Genomic DNA, 18115 nt, shown 5'->3' on the forward strand with positions numbered 1-18115 from the left:
ATCGCATTACATAAATATATTGTAAATCGCGAGACGAATCTAATGAACCTAATTAGGTTGTGATTAGACACTAAATTACTACAATAAAGCTATAGTAAACATATGCTAATGATGGGTTAATTATGCTCATTAGATTCGTTTCGTAGTTTACGGACGAGTGTAATTAGTTTTGTGGTTAATCTATATTTAATACTTTAAATGTGAAAAGATTTCCCTTCAAAATTTCAAAACTGAGGAACTAAACACACCCACTGGTAGATGATTGTGTGTTTACAGCGTCAGCATTTGCATTTCCATTTCCATATATAGTTTGTTTTGGCGTGCATATTGACTTCTTCAGTCCAAGATCCTTGATGATGTATGTATGTATCTTGATCGTGGCTGAGCATTATTACTGGCCTAGTTCAATTCATCCTCCGCCACCAACCCAAGCGTCAGGAAACTACTTATATGAGAGCAATTCCAGTGGGACTTTTAAATTTGGATGAGCAATTGTTCATTTAGAAGTTTATTTTTAAATTTTATTCATCCAATTATGGACCTCCACTCTAGTAGGGTGACTAAATTGGGCTTTCATTTTTTTTCAACTGACATCTGGCCCCACCTGTCATTGCCTCAGTAACCCACCAACCTCTCCCACCCGCTCCTACCCTACCCCGCGCCGCCGGCGCCCGCCACCCCACCGTCGCCCGCTCGTCGTCCGGTCGCCGCCGCCCGCTCGTCGTCCGGTCGCCGCCGCCCTCTCAGCGTCTGCCCGCCGCCTCCCCCGCCTCCCTTCATCGCCCGGCACCACCTCCGGCGCCCTCTTGTCCCCCGCGGAGATGGCGCCCTTGGCCGTGACCGCCGCCGCCGCCTTGGCCTGCACCACCTCCGCCGCCCTTGGCCGTGACCGCCGCCGCCGCCTTGGCCTGCAGCTCGAGTTCCACGGCGGCCCTCAGCTACCGGAGCTGCCTCTCGTGCTCCGCCACCTCCCGCGGCCTGAGACGACCGTGAGTCACCGACACCGCACCTTCTGATCTGTTTCGAACTCACAAGGTATCATCTTGATTCAGGATTTCAGGATTTCTTTGCTATGCCAATCTGCACTGCTATTTGCTAATTGCTACAGCCAGACTTTAATCAAGCACATATAGACCTAGCTAGCAAGATCCTCCTGGCCTGTTCTTAGTAGCAATGAAATAGATTAAGTGGTTCTTTTCTTATGCTCCTGCGGAATGGACTGCACATGTTCTTGCTAGTTCTTTCAAAAAAACGTATTCTAGCTAGAGCAGATGGTGGTTATACAAGTTGTTCATCTCTTTCAGCCTGTCAAGCTATCAGGCCTTTTCCTATAGGAAGACAGGAGCCAAGTTTTTATGGAAAATGGCTGATATCACTGTCTCTTTCCAATATGGCTGCAATATTGTCTTTGCAGTGCAGTACTCAGAGCTTTTGCTAATCCTGAGGTGGAAAAAATTGTCTTTGCATCGTGTTCGTGTCTCAATTATCTTTGCATCTCAGTTCTAGTGAGATGGAGCACCTGTTAGAAGTCTAGTACCATTAATGAGAAGTGATAATATGTTTGTGAGATGACATCATGTTTTCTTGCAAAGTGACATCTAAGAATCAGATACGGTTGTCTAGAAAAAAAACTCTTCTATGTTGGTCTGGTAGCCATGCATGCAGGGAATAATTTGATGATAGAGCCTGATGCTATTAAGTCATTAGCTTCCTCTAGGTTGTTATGCTACTTGCCCAACATCTTAATTTAACATATGCCCAACATCTGTAAGCTGAATTTAATATCCATGACTTGTTATTATGTATGACTTGTTATTAAATGTCTTTGTGCTACACACAACACAAGCACTTGTTTGTACAGTAGTTCAGTTCATGCGACCAATTAACTGTTCTTTTCCCTTTTAGTTACAGCAGCAGCGACAGTCAATGCCTCAGGTTTGTTCAATTGGAAGCCATCATCTCCAGGACTACTACTACAACTCTGCCTCCCTATAGTTGCAGCAGCAGCGACGACAGTGACGACCAAGAAACAGCAGCACCCTTCGATGTAGCAGTGTTTGAAATGCTTTCAGAAGATGCAGACTAGTTGTATACAGACATTAGCATTCTTAGTTGTAAATATTAGATGTAGCACCCAAAACAATGTAAGATAGTACTTTATCCAGTACTTGGATGCTCACATCATTTTGTAACACTTGGATGGTGCCTGTTGCTGCATTGTGAATTCTGAATGTTACTGAATTCTGTTACTTGACAGTACATCAGTGAAACTCTGTTACTTAATTGCTGCTCAGATGAATCATTCTGTTGCTGCTCAGATGAATTCTGGTACTGAAGCATTCTGCATTCTGTTACTGAATTCTGAGTAGAAATAATACGATGTGTGACTACCATTTTTTATCAGGAAGTGGTAGCGCGTGTGACTACCATTTTTTATCAAGAGATCAACTGATGAAACATGCAGGATAATTTGAAAACAAGTCATGTTTGGTGACTACCAGTTACAGAAAGAGCATATCTCGGTCTGAGGCTTTGATTCAGAAAACAGCAACACGACTTGTTCTCTAGAATATTCAGAGATTCAATTAACAGCTTGTTTGGTGAGCATTTGTACTATTTAGTTATCTTGTTCACAAGAACTTTGACTTGTTCTCTAGAATATTCAGAGATTCAGTTAACAGCTTGTTTGAGTAATCTTGCCTGCATGCCTTGGCTCTATACTTATTCAGACCAGGCAATTTTCTTTTAATTCTTCCTTGAAGAATTGGCTCAACTTGACTGCTGGTGGCTTGTGGGTTCTGAAATTTGCACCAGCAGCCAGCTTGTTCTGTATGGTGATGTATCTAGGTACTGTTCATTATTTTGAAATTCTGTTACTAGAACTTGTGTTACTGAAATTCTGTTACTAGAACTTGTGTTACTGAAATTCTGTTAGACTGAAACTCAGACCTGGGCAAGAATGAATGGAAGTAATGTTCCTGAAAATGCCACACCACCTTCTTGGAAAAATGAACAGACCTCATTCATCTTTCGCATTTCAGAGATAGCAATCCTTTCAGAATAGAAATACATGTTTGGCATTGGAAACACAGCACAGAAATAAAATAAATCTGTAGACAGAAACCTGAACATTCATGCAGACAGAATCACCAACTGAACATTCACACAGAAACCTCAACATTCATGCAAACTGTGTGTCGTCTGCTCTCCTGGTGTCGTCTCTAGCGCGGCGGGCAGGCAGGCTTCTTGTGTCGGCGCCTGCAACCTGTGCGACGATGTGTCGGTGGCGGCGTGGAGCCGTGGTCGACAGCGGTTTGCTTGGACGTATGCCAGCGGTCGTCGTGGTGACGTCGTTGATTGCGGCCGTGCAAGGCTCCCCAGCAGCCGGCGCGTTGTGGCGCCGGCGAGTTGCCGGGTCGCGAGGACGGAGGAGGGAGATGGAACTTCGGCAGCGGGCTTTGTGGAGCTGTGACAGTGGCGCCCCTCGGTTGGGGCGGCCGCAGTGATGGTGCTGGCTTGAGGCGACGAACACGTGCTGTGGGGTGCCGGCACTCCGGGCGAAAGCCCTCGCCAGATTCATTCTGGTGAAATGGCGGCGGCGCCTCCGGGCGTCGCTCTCCCTGTTGAGGGCGTCATTTTGGAGTTGCAACCCTCCTGCACGAGGTCTCTGGGTGAAAACCCAGTCCAGCTCCTGGACGAGCGACGGCGGCGGCGGCGGCGCCTGTGGGCGTCGTGACCTCCTTGGAGGCATCATCTCTAGAGACACCGTTCGGCAACTTGGCCGGCCTGCTGCTCGCGGTTTGCTTCGGCCGGTGGTGACAAATCTGTCGGAGGGCGTGCGGAGAAGGGGGTTGCCTACCTCACGCCAAGACGCCTGCTCTTCTGTTGGTGGCCGGGGGTCATCACTCGGCTGTTGTTCGCCTGCTTGCAGCGTTCCGCGGCGCCTGGAGCTGCGTGGCAGTCCCTAGTGCGGTGCGGACAGTGTTTGAAGGACGGCGCTAGCGGCAATGACAATCAGTGACGACTTGGCCTGCAGCAGATCGCGACGGGGTGTTCAGAACGGCTGAACCCTTCCGGTGCGGTACAATGTCGGAAGACGGCGCGGGTGACATCTTCGGTCTTCTGGCTCGATGACGGCGTCTTCGTGCGAGGGGGAAAGCAACGTGATGATTTCGAACCACGACGGTGGTCTGGCGGCTTGGTTTTGTTCCGGGGGGGCGGGGCACCTCTTCTTGCTGACTCGACAGCAATCCCTGAAACGAGTACGGAGCGTGGTGCCGTGTGGCAGGTTGGAGGTCCCCGCACACGAGAGAGGCGTGCTGAGTGGCGGGTTGGAGGTCCCCGCGCACGCGAGAGTGGCGTCCAATGGCGGAAGTGGCGAGGCCCCCGCGCATTGGGTTGCTCCGGAGTTGGTGTTTTTCATGCCGTCGGGCGGTCGGTTTGGGTGCGGCAGCACTGCGGCGTTGGGTCCTGCACGGCAGGGGTCTCTTGGTGTGGTGGTGTCTGCCCCTTCTGCTTCTCTATCAACGCTGGATCACTTCAGTTGTTTCGATAGCCGCAAGAGTGCAATGGTAGGTGGAAGCTGCAGTTGTGCCTTTTCTCCTCTGTCGTCGTTGTGAATAGAGTTTGGTCGTGTTGATGTCCCAATCCAACCGGCCAACGAGTATAGTTGAGCGGTAACCCGTGTTGACGTCCCAATCCAACCGGACGAGCTTGTTGTTTTTTTTCTTTTTGTTTCCTGCCTATGGCCTCCCAGGGCCGTAGTCTTGTATTTTTCTACTATATCAATAGAAACGCACTCGTCGAGTGCCGTTCGTTCAAAAATATATATTTGACCTTGCATACAGTTAACGTAGGATTCGGAGTGAAGCATCTATATCATGCATGTTTATCCCTGAATTGTTGAATGATAGCAGCTTACCAATTCACTCACGCTGGCTAATAACTAAGCTAATAAATAAGTAGGTAGAAAAGAAGTGACATAACGTACGCGGCTAGCAGTGGACAATTAGCAACGCGTCTTGTTTTAGTTTTAGCGGGTCAAACGGCAAACAGTCAAAAGCAAGCAGATGACAACCGGCCGGCCAGCCTCTTCTGCGGCGACTTTGATCAAATACAAATACAAACGGGTATGCAAAATCAAATCAAATCAAATCAAATGAAACGTGTGGGTCGATCGATATGCATGCATGCCTCCTTGTACGCGGCATCCATCCTCCTATAATATATTTATTTAATTTATTAATAGCCTATTAACAATAATGAACAGACATGCATCTACCGTACCAGGGTTGTGTGTGTGTGTGTGAAGAGGCCAGGGTTTTAGACAAATTAAAGCTAGCGTTGACACATGCATCATAATGAATAAGGACCATGCATTCTGTTGCTCGCTAGATACTGGCCGGAGTAGATATAGATCGATCAGCTCGTCGACTTTGACCACCACTTGCCTTGCCTATTGCCTTGATAATTAATCATAATTATATATTAACTAGAGTACTAACTAGAGCAGCAAGCTAATTTAACTGTAGATTAATTCGGCACGCATGCATGATACTTGTGTTATAAACTATACCATGCAAGCTAAGCTAGCGCCGACCAAATTAAAACAAACTAATAACAGATAGATGTGCTGCCTGCCCATGCATACCGCAGCCCAACAAGAACAGACGATATATGCAGCTAGCAGCCCATTATCCGACCATTATCCAAAATTACCTTTTTATTTGTCCCCCACTCCGTGAGATCTGGCCATTATATTCTATATACTTCCTCCGTTTTTTTATTAGGTTTGTCATAAGTTAAACTACTTGACTAACTTTGACCACATCTATACAAAAATATATCAACAAATACTATCCAACATATACACTAGCAACATATCTATACTTCATGGTCGATTCAATTAAAACAAATTTGGTATTGAAATGTTATTACTTTTCTCTATAAATAAATTTGATTAAAGTTTACCAAGTTTGTCTTATTAGAACAAATCTAATATAATATGTAAATAGAAATCGATGGAGTATTTCTTCTTCATTCGAATCTGCATGTTGCTTCAATTCGCACAGCACACACTAATAATCATGTCTTCTTCCTTCTAAATAACACTCTTGCTACTACTTCTCCCGTAATTTAAGACCTAATAGTCTCAGCTTACCATGCTCACTTACCATCTCTTAGCTAGGACTTTGGAGCAGAACAACCAAGTAGAGAAGTAATGAACTACAGGGACTAGCAATATCACACGATAGACATCAATCACATTCTAAATTAAAGTGCGAGAATCACCCTGCTACTATAAAGTTACAAGCTAGCAAGATAGCGTAATTTCAATCCCATACGAATCTTGTAAATTCATGCAAATTAACCCCTAAGAAAATAAGTGTTGGGATAATAGCAGTAACAAAATTATGAATACCATCTGTTGCTATACATCATGGCAAAAGATCCACAAAAAGGAAACTCCAAGGAATATTTCATTTAATGCTTTATGAAAATGGGCAGTACAACCTTATCGACAAGGTGGCGGTGACATCAATAGGGAACGCATACCGTCCGATCCAAAATAGAATTTGTAGCAGGATCTATGTTGGACACTTTTTAAATTAGTTCCAATGATGAATATAATAAGAATTATATTACATTGGATTGGCAACACAGGATTGAGATGCCACTAGATTTAGTATTTTAAAAAAAATACTATCATTGAACATTTTAATTAGGATCCGAGCTGGTCATCTGTTCTTTCCATTATATTATTTCTCTTTTCTTTGGAACAGATATATTGTTTCACAGTAATTGCTAGTTTGTAGATATTTTGGATACGGTACCAGTGTCAACAATGACTTATATTTTGGCAGAACTGATATATCATTAACTAAAAAGCAATAGCTGTTGCAGCAAAAATATTATGGTACTGGTGGTGAGGCATGGACATCCACGAAACCAAAGCAGTACCTGATCTTCTCTATAGCAATACCACCAAAGTACATGGGTAAAATGGTGTCATGTGAACCTTAACAACAGTTTAATTGTGCATAATTTCATGTTCCTGCTAAGCCACCAAGCGCTCAACCTAGTATTTATTATTTTGATAATACGAATATATATATGCAGATGCAGGTGCAGCTGATATCCCAATAAGTATATGGGATATATATATATGCTGCTTCGGAATTGTGTATCTTGATATAGGTTTCTTTATATATGGAACTTCTAAATATCACGGTAATGCTACTAACTCGATTATAGAAAAATGTATATGATCGAAGAGCCATTAATTCCTGGCATATGTTCAAGTAGTAAGAGATGGAGGTGTCAACTAAAAATGTAAGTAATTCTTCCCAATAAAATAGAAATATTATTCCACTACACATGTGAAAAAAAAACATATGAATTTTCCGTTGGTATAGTATGTTACCAGAAGCCAACGCTCTCACAATGCAACTGTCAGCCGAACACGCCAGAGAAGCGGTTCACTGAGCTAGCCGGGTTCGAGTCATGGCACAAGCCTCTTAAGATGAAATTCAAGAAGACGTCTCTCCCCCTTGTCGAGGTTTTTTTAATATGTGTTACCATAAAATAATTTTTGTTAACAAATTGAAGAATATCAAGCAAATGTTAATCTAGGTTACCCAGGGATTAGTGGGCAAAGAAATTTGACATTCAAATCTTTCCAAAATAATGAACTAGCTAGTTTGGATAAAGTGAAGGCCGGGGGGGGGGGGGGTACCAAACCTCTTCCATACAAATTGCAAGGTGCAGTGCAAGACTATAACCAAACGAGCCTAGTTATAACTGCCAAGAACAAAGCCTATTTCGTCTATAAAAAAAGGGAGGAAACCCAACAAACGCTGTGTGCCTCTCCGGTGAAGGTCTGAAGAAAAACGATGCAACCTTCTTGCATTGATCTCCAGTGAATTGGCACTCTCCAAACTTACAATAAGGTTCGTTGTCCCCAGACTTTAAAAGAACTGAAACAGACTAATTCCTGCTATGAAATCTGTATTACAAAGTACTTTTAGTAGGCATGCATATACATTCAGTCTTTTGGGCCCTAGAATTTGTAGAGTTAGAGTAATTAAACAAGCCACAGTTGGCCCCATTTTACTATGATGCCAACTTATTAGAGTACTGGCTATATATAGCCGCAGTACCATTTAACCAAAACCAAAATTAAACAAGCATCCATCTATCACACTAATTTGTAGTTACATATGCCAATTGATGTACAACTAACAGTTGTCAGCAGCATGAGTTTGATTACTAGCTGTTCCTTTTATTCGTTTTAGATAAAGCTAAGGAAATACAGCAATCAAACTCATGCATGCGCTGTTTTTGAGAAGCATGGGCGCCGTTTTATATGTATATGCTGATATACTGTGATACACATCATCATACCTGAAGTACTACATCAATGGCTTTCTTCTGATCACATCTATCTGCCAGTGCCAGGCCATTATTATTACGTACCGAAGTGCGTGGTGGATGTCGACGACGACAGTAGCGATCTCTTGCCGTTGGCTGCTTGCCTGTCGAGCGGCACGGCGGCCTGGTGGCCGGCGAAGAGCGAGAGGTGGCCGATGAGCTTGTCCTTCCGGGAGAAGGAGGTGCCGCAGGAGCAGACCCAGCGGTGGTCGCCGCAGTGCTTCTCGTGCGTGCGGAGGTCGGAGAGCACGGAGAAGTGCTTGCGGTTGCAGCGGTTGCAGACGTACATCTTGGGGCAGTGGCTGCGCTTGTAGTGGTTCTTGGCGCAGATCACCGACTTGAGCGGCAGGAACTTGGCGTGCTTCCGGTTCCACCGGCACCCCTCCTGGGGGCACGAGTAGTAGGACCTGCTGGCTCTCGCCGCCGCCGCCGTGGCGTCTCCTCCCCCGCCGGCCTTGCCCTTGGCCGGGTTCGCCAGCGCCGCGCTGCTCTTGTACTCGTCGCCGTGCGCGCGCATGTGCATCCGCAGGTTGGCGTCGCGCTTGAACCCCTTGCCGCACACCTGGCAGTAGTGCGTGTACTTGGCCAGCAGCTCCGCCGCGTCCAGCTCTATGATCGTGCTGGTGCCGGCGGCCTCCTCCGCGGCCATGGCCGCCGCAGTCGTCGTCGAGGGCTGCGACTGCGACTGCGACGATGATGGCACGGCCGCCGCAACGACGACGGCTGATGTCTTGGTGTCGATACGGTTGCCGTAGCCGTAGCCGCCGCGGTGGTGGTGCTGCTGCCACTGCTGCTGCATGACGGCCGCCGCCTGCTGGTAGTCGCCGCAGGCAGTATCCGCTATGCCGCCGTTCTGGGCATGGCCAACGGCGGCGGCGGCGATACTGCTAACCCCCGGCGGCGCCGCGTTAGCGGTGGTGGAGGATTGAGCGCCGTGGCTGCAAAGCTGCTGGAAGGCGTACATCATCGAGGAGGCGGCGGTGATGATCTCCTGGATGACGGCGCCGGCGCTGGACACGGCGGCGACGGTTCCCCCGGGTCGATCGTGCTCCATCGCGAGACCGACGAGCGGCTGCAGCTGCTGCACCTTGTCCCTCAGCAAGGAAAGGTTGTAGAGCAGCGCGTGGCAGTGCGCGTCGGCCGAATCGGACGCCGCCGGCGGCTCCATGAACCCGCCGCCGCCGCCGTCCATGCCATCGAGGGCGTGGTGGAACAGCTGTTGCTGCTGGTGGTGGTGATTCTGCAGGAAATAGGGGTTGTTGTTCGTCCCTCCTCCGATCATGCTGGCTAGCTTTGGTACTGTCTCGATCTGAGGCTTATTTGGCTCGCGATTTTGCGCATGCGATATGAAACCTGCTGCGGAGCTCTGAGGGAGATCGAATTGGCGGTCAATGGAAGGCAAGATGGGATGGGATGGGGGAGGGGGATGGAGAATTGGAGATCGCGGCGGCCCTGGCGGAGGAGGTCAACTGCCCAAGCTAAGGGGTGGGCATGCACTTGACAACATCCCTACTTGAAGCCTCCCTCAAATGACACCCAGCCCGAAAGGTGACACCCACTGTTTATATATGCATGACTAGCTAACATGTCAGAAATAGAATAAACTACTACATACATGTTCATGTTCATACCTCTCTCTCTCTCTCCCAACTGTCCTATGGTGGACAGTGCAAGAACAGGCAGGAATATGTTTGCCCAAAAAAAAAAAGAACAGGCAGGAATATATTGCTGGCGTATTTTAGTCCAATCATGTATTCTTGTCTCAGCTCAAATGTTTGTTTAACTAGCTAGGTTGGTTCTTTGTAGGAAATATATAATTAACACTACTAGAAAACGGGCCATGGGAACCAGTTGGAAATGGCCTTAGGCACCGGTTTTCCAACCGGTTCCGCCAACCAAGACCAATGACCTCGCCTTAGGACACCGGGTATTTAACCCGGTGCCTTAGGCACCCATTAGTACCGGTTGGAAAGTCCAACCGGTACCAAAAAGGCTGCCACGCTGACGCAAGGTGGCAGCCCCTTTGGTACCGGTTGGTCTTTCCAACCGGTACCAATGACCTTTTTCTTTTTTTCCCCAAATCCTTAGGCATCGAAAGGATTCATGCCATTCGTACTTAAGCTGAATCTTATATTCCTCGCATCATTTGCAAATGTTGGGAATGTTCTGTCCACTTTTCTCCGCTGCGACCCATCAGCGGGGTGTCTCAACATATTGTCTTGCTTACGTTCTTCTTTGTGCCATCGCATCAATTTAGCATTCGTTTTGTTTATGAACAAACGTTTCAGGCGTGGTATTAGAGGAAAATACCACATCACCTTGGCAGGCACCCTCTTCTTGACACGCATCCCCTCAACGTCGCCTGGATCATCTCGAGGGATCTTATACCGGCATGCGTTGCATACAGAGCATGAATCCAAATTTTCATACTCACCTCGATATAGGATGCAGTCATTAGGCCAAGCATGTATCTTCTGTGCCTCTAATGCTAGAGGACAAACAACTTTTTTGCCTCGTATGTTGTCTCCGGCAAGGTGTTACCCTCAGGGAGTAAGTTTTTTATAAGTTTCAGCAACTCCTCGAATCCCTTATCAGACAAACCATTTGATGCCTTCCATTGCAATAATTCCAATGTGGTACCCAACTTCTTTTGGTCTTGTTTGCAATCAGGGTACAACAATATTCTGTAGTACTCCAACATACGTTTCATATCTCTCGATTCCTTTTCTGTTTCGCAATCTTCCTCAACTTCGCGCAGCATCTGACAAAGATCATCTTCTACAACGTATCCTTCAGTATCTTCTTCAGGCTCACCCATTGAAGTGTCATTGAAAAAAGAATTATAATTGGCTGCAAAGTCAGAATTCCTGTCCTCTTCTTCTACATTATTATCCAGCACAATTCCCCTTTCGCCATGCTTGGTCCAAACATAGTAGTTCGGCATGAAACTACTATTGAACAAGTGACTATGGATGGTTCTTGATGATGAGTAATCCTTCTCATTCTTATAGAATTTGCATGGACAACGAACGAAACCGCCATACTTGTGTTTCTCGGCCGCTTCTATGAATTCATGCACGCCATCCATGAACTCCTTTGAACGCCGATCGGCCATGTACATCCATTGCCGACTCATCTGGGTCCACAATACATTTATATACATCATTGTACTGTACAAATAGTTCATTCATACTACCAATTTATAACAATATATTTATATAATTGATAATGCATATAACTATAATAAATAGATACTATTCACTTCTCAAATAAATTGATAAAACATATAAATACAATAATTTGATAGTATTCAAATATCAAATAAATTGATAACCCATATAACTACAATAAGATGCTACAAATAAAAATAATTATCACATGTATAAACTAAATCAAGTAATAATTGTTTCTAAAAATTAATTGCTAAGTTATAAAGAAAAATAACTAACCTTTTTTTCAAACAAAAAGCAAAAATTCGCCTTCCCTCACCTCACTCAGCTGCCATGAACAGTGAGTTCACGGTAGCTTGAGGGGGGAGGGGCTGGGGTATTTATAGGCTCGGGCCAAAGGCACCGGTTGGTTTCAATGACCCGGTGCTAAATTTTGTTCAATAGCACCGGGTCAAGGCACCAACCGGTGCCTTAGGCCCGAGCTCCTGACAGCTGCCACGTTTCATCACCATAGGAATCGGTTATTACCATCAACCTGTGCTTATAGCGCTGCCTTCATTTGGTACCGGGTGGTGGTTCAAACCGGTGCCTATACTGACGCATTGGAACCGGTTGGAACCACCACCCGGTGCCAATTGTCCTCCACTAGGTTGGTCCAAGGCCAAAGGTACCAGATGGTATTGCAGCCGGTACCGATGGGTAACATCGATACCGGCTGCAACAGCAGCTGGTACCTTTGGACTGAACCGATGGCCCGTTTTCTAGTAGTGTAAGGTTGCTTTATTGGCCCTGTTGGGCCGGGAGTTGATAAACTATTTATTTGATTGCTTCTCCAAGGCAGCAGCTCAGCAAAGGAAAGCGCATCTATCTATCGATACTATATATATCTTATGTTAAAAAGATAAATAAACGAGATTGAATGCACAATTTGTCAAAGCAGGGTCACTGACATATGGGACCATCTCCTTCCAGATCTACCGATAGATTAGTGCACTTGGTGTTCAGGACTGGCCAGTGGCCACTGCACTGGAATAAAAATGCATGGACCTGGAGTAGTAGTTGTTTTGGAAACTTGGAATGCAAACTATGGCCCTGTTTAGTTGTTTACATGTAAACACAAAAATGCCGTAAACGCATTATTTTGTAACGGAATCTTGCTAATTTGAAGCACTAAATGAAGTCTATTTACAAAACTTTTTGCATGGATGAGCTGTAAATCGCGAGACGAATCTAATGAGCCTACTTAATCCATGATTTGCAACAGTGATGCTACAGTAACCACCCGCTAATTATTGATTAAACATGGATTAATTAGCATCATTAGATTCGTCTCGCGATTTACAACCCATCTATGTAAAAAATTTTGCAAATAGACTTCATTTAGTACTTCAAATGACTAAGATTCCTTTGCAAATTTTTTTTGCAAAATGAACTGAACAGACCCTATATATTATATATATTATAGGGCATGTTGTGCGAGGCTTTATCCAGGACGATGGAGCCGCTCTGCTCTTCTTAATTATGTATAATTTTCCCCTGACAGTGTTACCAACTACTAGATAGCAGCTCGCTAGCTAGTACGTATAGTAAGCCCCTGAGAATGCGAAATTAATAAGTAATTAAAAACAGTAACCCCCTGAGAATGCGAAATTAATAAGTAATTAAAAACAGTCACAGTGGTGTGCCACACGCCCATATATCTCCTAATACGAATTTGCACCAAAAGCTGACCTTCGAGCATGCCATGTCATCATCTTTTACCGGCCGTCGGATGGGCTGGCCAATGGTCCAGATTGTGTGAGTGCCATTCATTTTTCAGAAAACTCTCGAACATTAGATAAATCAACCCGCAGTCGCCTCCTCTCATAGGGCTTTTTTGCGAAAAAAAGTCCTCTCCTTTTAGCGAAATCAACCCATAGCACGACCACCTCTCTCAGGTAATTTTACAAAAGAACCCTTAACTTTCTCAAAATCAATCCACAGTCAAGAAACTTTGTAAATAAAACCTTAAATTTTTGTTGAATCAACCCGCCGTCCTGATCCTCTCTCAACACATTTTTTTTTGAAAAGTACATTGTAGTAGTTTTCTTTTTGAAAAGTACACTGTAGTAGTTGTTATGTAAATCAACCTAATATATGCAGGAGGTGTCTATCTTCCACAGCAAGAATTCAAGACACTTTGCAAAGCTGCTATGGCATCTTTTTCTTTTTCTTCTTCTTCTTAATTTCTAGTTTAATTTTAGACCAGCCGCAAGCTACTTCATGTTTCTCACATTAAACTTGATCGAGTGCTTAGTGGGGGAATGAAACAAGTTTGAAGAGAGATAGCTACTTAGAGATCTCTAATTTACCTGATGGGAGTGAGTTTTAATGAGATAGGGAATGAGTCTCATTTGCAGCTTCTCACCGCCACCATCTTTCCTGACTCGCCGGCCGCCATGAGGCGCTGAATTGACCAGGAACTGGTAAGCGAAAATCCCATCTCTGCCCTCATACTTTTAACTGGTGGCGGTAAATAATGAATCGACATTAGTCAAAAAGGACACTTTGCTAAGCATTGACAGGCACTTGCTTTGTGCAATTGATGAACGTTTCAATGCATATATGCTAAAAAAAAACGTTTCAATGCATATGCATATATACTCCAATTTTTTTCAGCAAATAAACTTAATGGTGGTGTGCACGCACATCGTATATGTGATGATGATGCGTTAGTGATTGAAAAAATAATAATAGTGAAAGAGTAGACCTGTTCGTGAGGGCATCGTGCTCTACGTTTCAGACAGAAATGAGGTTCAACAGATGTCAGCAAATAAAATAATCAGTCTGCCAGAAAAAAAAATGGAGAAACCATGTATACAGTATGACTGGATAAACTCCAGTCCACGGCACACTCGGCCTCTTCAAGATTCATTCGCCTGGATATATTTCAGCACACATTTGTGCACTAGCTAAAATTTGGAGTGAACACTGGCCAAGAAAATACGGGCCACACAGCCAATCTCTACAAGAAACCTCAACTAAAACAAACACAGGAGGATGCATTGCAGCTTTTTCACCTAGGATTGGTGCTGTGACTGTGAGACTTCTGTTTCGCCTTTGCCTTCTCTATCAGGGGCTTCAACTGCTTCTTCTCCTCGAGAATCTTGAGGAAATTGAACAAGAATGGCACGTAGTTGTGCTTCCTCCTCACGTTCTCCGTCTTCCACTTCTTCAACTTCTCTTCCTCCATTATGATCTTCTCTGTCACAGCCTCGATCTGAGCAGCTACCTCTGCTAGAGACTGCTCGACAGATGGCACATGCCTGCTGGCAGAAGGATCACTCATCTGCTGCAACAGGCTCTCCCTCTTCCTCTGGAGGTCTTTGAGCTCTGCTGTGTACATCTCCTTCCGGTTCTTTAAGATTGCCATCACACTGAATCTTATCTCATTCTGAGAGAACCGGTCAATGTGCTCTTGAATCACAGGCTGCGCCACCCTAAGCCACCCCGCCTCATCAGCACCACCTGGGTATTTACCCAGGCTTATCGGCCCTTCCTTGAGTCCATCAAGCTCATACAGGACACCATCCACTGGAACATAGCTTATGAAGTGGTAAACATCATCATCCTTGCTAGATGGTTTCTGCTCCTCGGGGACCTCTGACCTCGCAAATGAGTTGTTTAACATGCGGATGCTTGCGCAATTGACTATGGCCAATCCCTTGAGCTCGGGTGGCAAGTCCTTTGCAAAATCCTTTAGCCTTTTAAGCTCGTCACTAAGGGTGATGCCAGGTGAGTTCAAGAGAACAGAAAGGATAGCTTGAGTTGCACACGCATTATTAATTATCTGCAAGTGAAGAGCAGGCTTGATTTTAAAAGATGCAGATGAATAAAGGTGGCAGAAGTAGCCTGGCAACTCAATGCTTCTGACCTGATTGGCAAAGAAAAGGTTTGGGATTGCATCCTTGATGACAGGACGCTCATCCTTTTCTGGAGGTCGCCATTTGTACAGTACTATGAGCCCATATATTGGCCTAGCAAATGCCAACAGAAGTTAGGTGAATTTAGAAGGAAAAAAGAAGCACTATTCACGCTAATGCTAGACGTAGGATAACATACTGAAGATCACTGAGCGCATCCAGGTCAAGTGAGTAGAGTTCATCAACCTAATAAGGGAAAAAAAATAACATAACATAGCATATCATACTCTGCTGGCTTTTCTGGATGTAAAACAAATAACAAGTTTCACAAAAGAAAGAAGAAGAGGCAGAACCTCACTCTTGTTTCCCAAAACATTAAATTTATGTTCTATATTGTTGCACAATATATGTAGGTTTAGCATTTACTATTTAGCAGAGGTTAAAAACTTTAAAAAAGTACGACAAAAGGCCACAGGGATCAATAGAAGAAGGAGAAACAGTTATCACTATGTTACTATCTGTTTATGCTAAGGTGACAGCAATGCTTCAAATTAATTTTGTCGTGGGCTTGTAAAAGGTTGTTTACATGGTTCAGGTAGCCTAGAGAGGTATGTTAAACTAATGTCATGATGCCCATTTATATGTTTTAGGGGACCCTAACATCTTGCAAGGGCTGTTTTATCATACAAATATCTGTTTCCATCACAAATTGTAGCATGCAACGTCTGTCATAAAGTATGAAACAAGCAAAACTTTGTCAGATATCCTCATTGTTAGTGCCAGTGTGGATAATTGCTACCGATTCCATTCCATGAACAGGTGCTCATTTTGGTACGGTGCATACACACCAGAATCACAATCCAACTGTATAAGTATAACCATGAAAAGGTTGGGTGACTGTTTGCTAACCATCGGCATTTATCAAGAAGATAGACTCGTAGAGTGGAAGTAGTTGATTACTTACTTGAAGACCCTTCAGTTGCATCTGCTGCAACAGGTCTGTAAAAACACCTGCAGCAAGATAAAATGCTCATGAGTTTCCAGAAAGGTGGTCAAACAAATACAAGGTGCAACAAGGAATGAAGAGTATGCAGTTGAGCTGGTTGACATATATCATCAAGTGGAGGAAGAGAGTTCTAGGATCTATAAATTATTTTAACACATTCCGACCACAAATGCATAAGATAGGAAATTATAAATTGAGAATAACCATTCAGTTAGTCTGACAAAATCCAAAATGAAAAGGCAGAAACACTGCGAATTACAAAATGAGAATGGCCATCATGTTACTCCAGATACAAAGTCCTAAAACACCTGGGCGCTCTCCTAAAGTAGCTGACAGATGTAGACAGCTAAGCATGCACATCTCAATTTTCCAACCTTACTAAAGTCAGTTGCAACTCACATGTACTGTTACGAGGTATGTACATTCTTCTAATAATGTATGTAAATAAGAAACACTACTACAGACAGACTGGTCTGAATGTTATAGTATCAGCATCCAGTGAAAATAACATGACAATATGTGTTCATCAATTAGCACCAGATAAGGACCGTGCACACATAACACATGTAGTATTAATCAGTAGAGATGGGCAAAAAGGCTAGTCAGAGCTATGGTGGAATGGAACCTTATCAAGTGTGACATGTGTGGAACGTGTTTAAAAAAAAGAACAACTTTGCAATGTATAACTGCTTGGCAACAGAAAATAAACTTACCGGGATCATTCTCGATCGCAGCCCAAGACATGTTGAGACGGTCGCTCCAATTCTGCACGTAGAAAACGACAGCAATAAAGATGCATTGCAGAAATTGGCTGTAGCAGATAGGCTATGAGCATAAATAAAAGTGTGAGGAACCCATTCTACGTTTGCTCCAGCAGCTTCTGAACATAGATGCAATTCCCAAATCGGATAAATGAAAAAAAGGTAGTCACTGAATTGGGGCTTGGAACCCTGAACCGAGCGTCTGGCTGGCTTAGTGTGGTCAATCAGGGGCGTAAGCAGTACAGGACAGGGCGTACATGTTTTGCAAAAAATCGAAGTTAGTAGGTAAAATATATGGTCAGATCCGAATACAAATAGCATATGTCGGGGGTTCAGGTGTTCGAATTCGCAGCTTCAGGCAGTGGCGGAAGCAGCATTCAAACCTTGGTTAGTCCTGACCAAATTTTTGAACATGCAATTCGGTATAATCCAATACACAATACGGTTCTTCATGCTCTCTCAAGTCCCAACACTAGCAGTAGCAGATAACATCCAATCTACATATCAGGCAAAAATGCAAAAACTGAAAAGAGAGATGAAATTAGAGCTCACCACTGAATGAGATGAGAGAGACGAAGACGGCGAACCGACAGGCGCCCTGGCCGCAGCGATTTTCGGCCGAAACCCTAGCTCCGGCCGTCCGTCGGCTGCTTGGCACTCCGAGGCGGGGCCGCGAGGGAGAGCATGGAGCAGGGCAGCAGCGAGCGGCGCGGGCGGAGGAGGTGCAGCAGGGTAGCAGGAAGGGGCCGCGGAGGTGCGGAGGCCGGAGGGCGGGCGCGGGGCGGCGGCGCTTCGGCGCCTGGGAAGAGGAGGCGCGGTGGGCAGGTCGCCAACTCCAACTTGTAA

The 18115-nt window shown here is 44.8% G+C and overlaps 2 protein-coding genes across 2 annotated transcripts; both read right to left on the minus strand.

The window, feature by feature from the left end:
- Positions 1 to 8236: 8236 nt before the first annotated feature.
- Positions 8237 to 10025, minus strand: LOC120677307 (protein SENSITIVE TO PROTON RHIZOTOXICITY 2-like). Its single transcript, XM_039958453.1, has 2 exons — positions 9323 to 10025; positions 8237 to 9067 (listed from the first exon to the last, which is right to left on the minus strand). Exons 1-2 carry the CDS (start codon positions 9710 to 9712, stop codon positions 8468 to 8470), a joined length of 990 nt encoding a protein of 329 aa, XP_039814387.1. The 5' UTR covers positions 9713 to 10025; the 3' UTR covers positions 8237 to 8467.
- A 4331-nt stretch (positions 10026 to 14356) lies between these two features.
- On the minus strand, positions 14357 to 18115 carry LOC120678707 (ubiquitin carboxyl-terminal hydrolase 2-like). The gene is made up of 6 exons (XM_039960013.1): positions 17822 to 18115; positions 17222 to 17273; positions 16467 to 16513; positions 15702 to 15748; positions 15514 to 15616; positions 14357 to 15429 (listed from the first exon to the last, which is right to left on the minus strand). Exons 2-6 carry the CDS (start codon positions 17250 to 17252, stop codon positions 14656 to 14658), a joined length of 1002 nt encoding a protein of 333 aa, XP_039815947.1. The 5' UTR covers positions 17253 to 17273; positions 17822 to 18115; the 3' UTR covers positions 14357 to 14655.

The sequence above is a fragment of the Panicum virgatum genome, chromosome 6N (genome assembly GCF_016808335.1).
Source record: "Panicum virgatum strain AP13 chromosome 6N, P.virgatum_v5, whole genome shotgun sequence".
Classification (NCBI taxonomy): Eukaryota; Viridiplantae; Streptophyta; class Magnoliopsida; order Poales; family Poaceae; genus Panicum; species Panicum virgatum.

Coding starts and splice junctions, on each gene's coding strand:
- LOC120678707 (XM_039960013.1), bottom strand. CDS start 17,252: ATGTCTTGGGCTGCGATCGAGAATGATCCCG. Junction 16,514..17,221: donor TGCGATCGAGAATGATCCCG/GTAAGTTTATTT, acceptor ATCTTGCTGCAG/GTGTTTTTACAGACCTGTTG. Junction 15,749..16,466: donor TGCAACTGAAGGGTCTTCAA/GTAAGTAATCAA, acceptor TTCCCTTATTAG/GTTGATGAACTCTACTCACT.
- LOC120677307 (XM_039958453.1), bottom strand. CDS start 9,712: ATGATCGGAGGAGGGACGAACAACAACCCCTATTTCCTGCAGAATCAC. Junction 9,068..9,322: donor CTAACGCGGCGCCGCCGGGG/GTTAGCAGTATC, acceptor ATGGCCGCGGAG/GAGGCCGCCGGCACCAGCAC.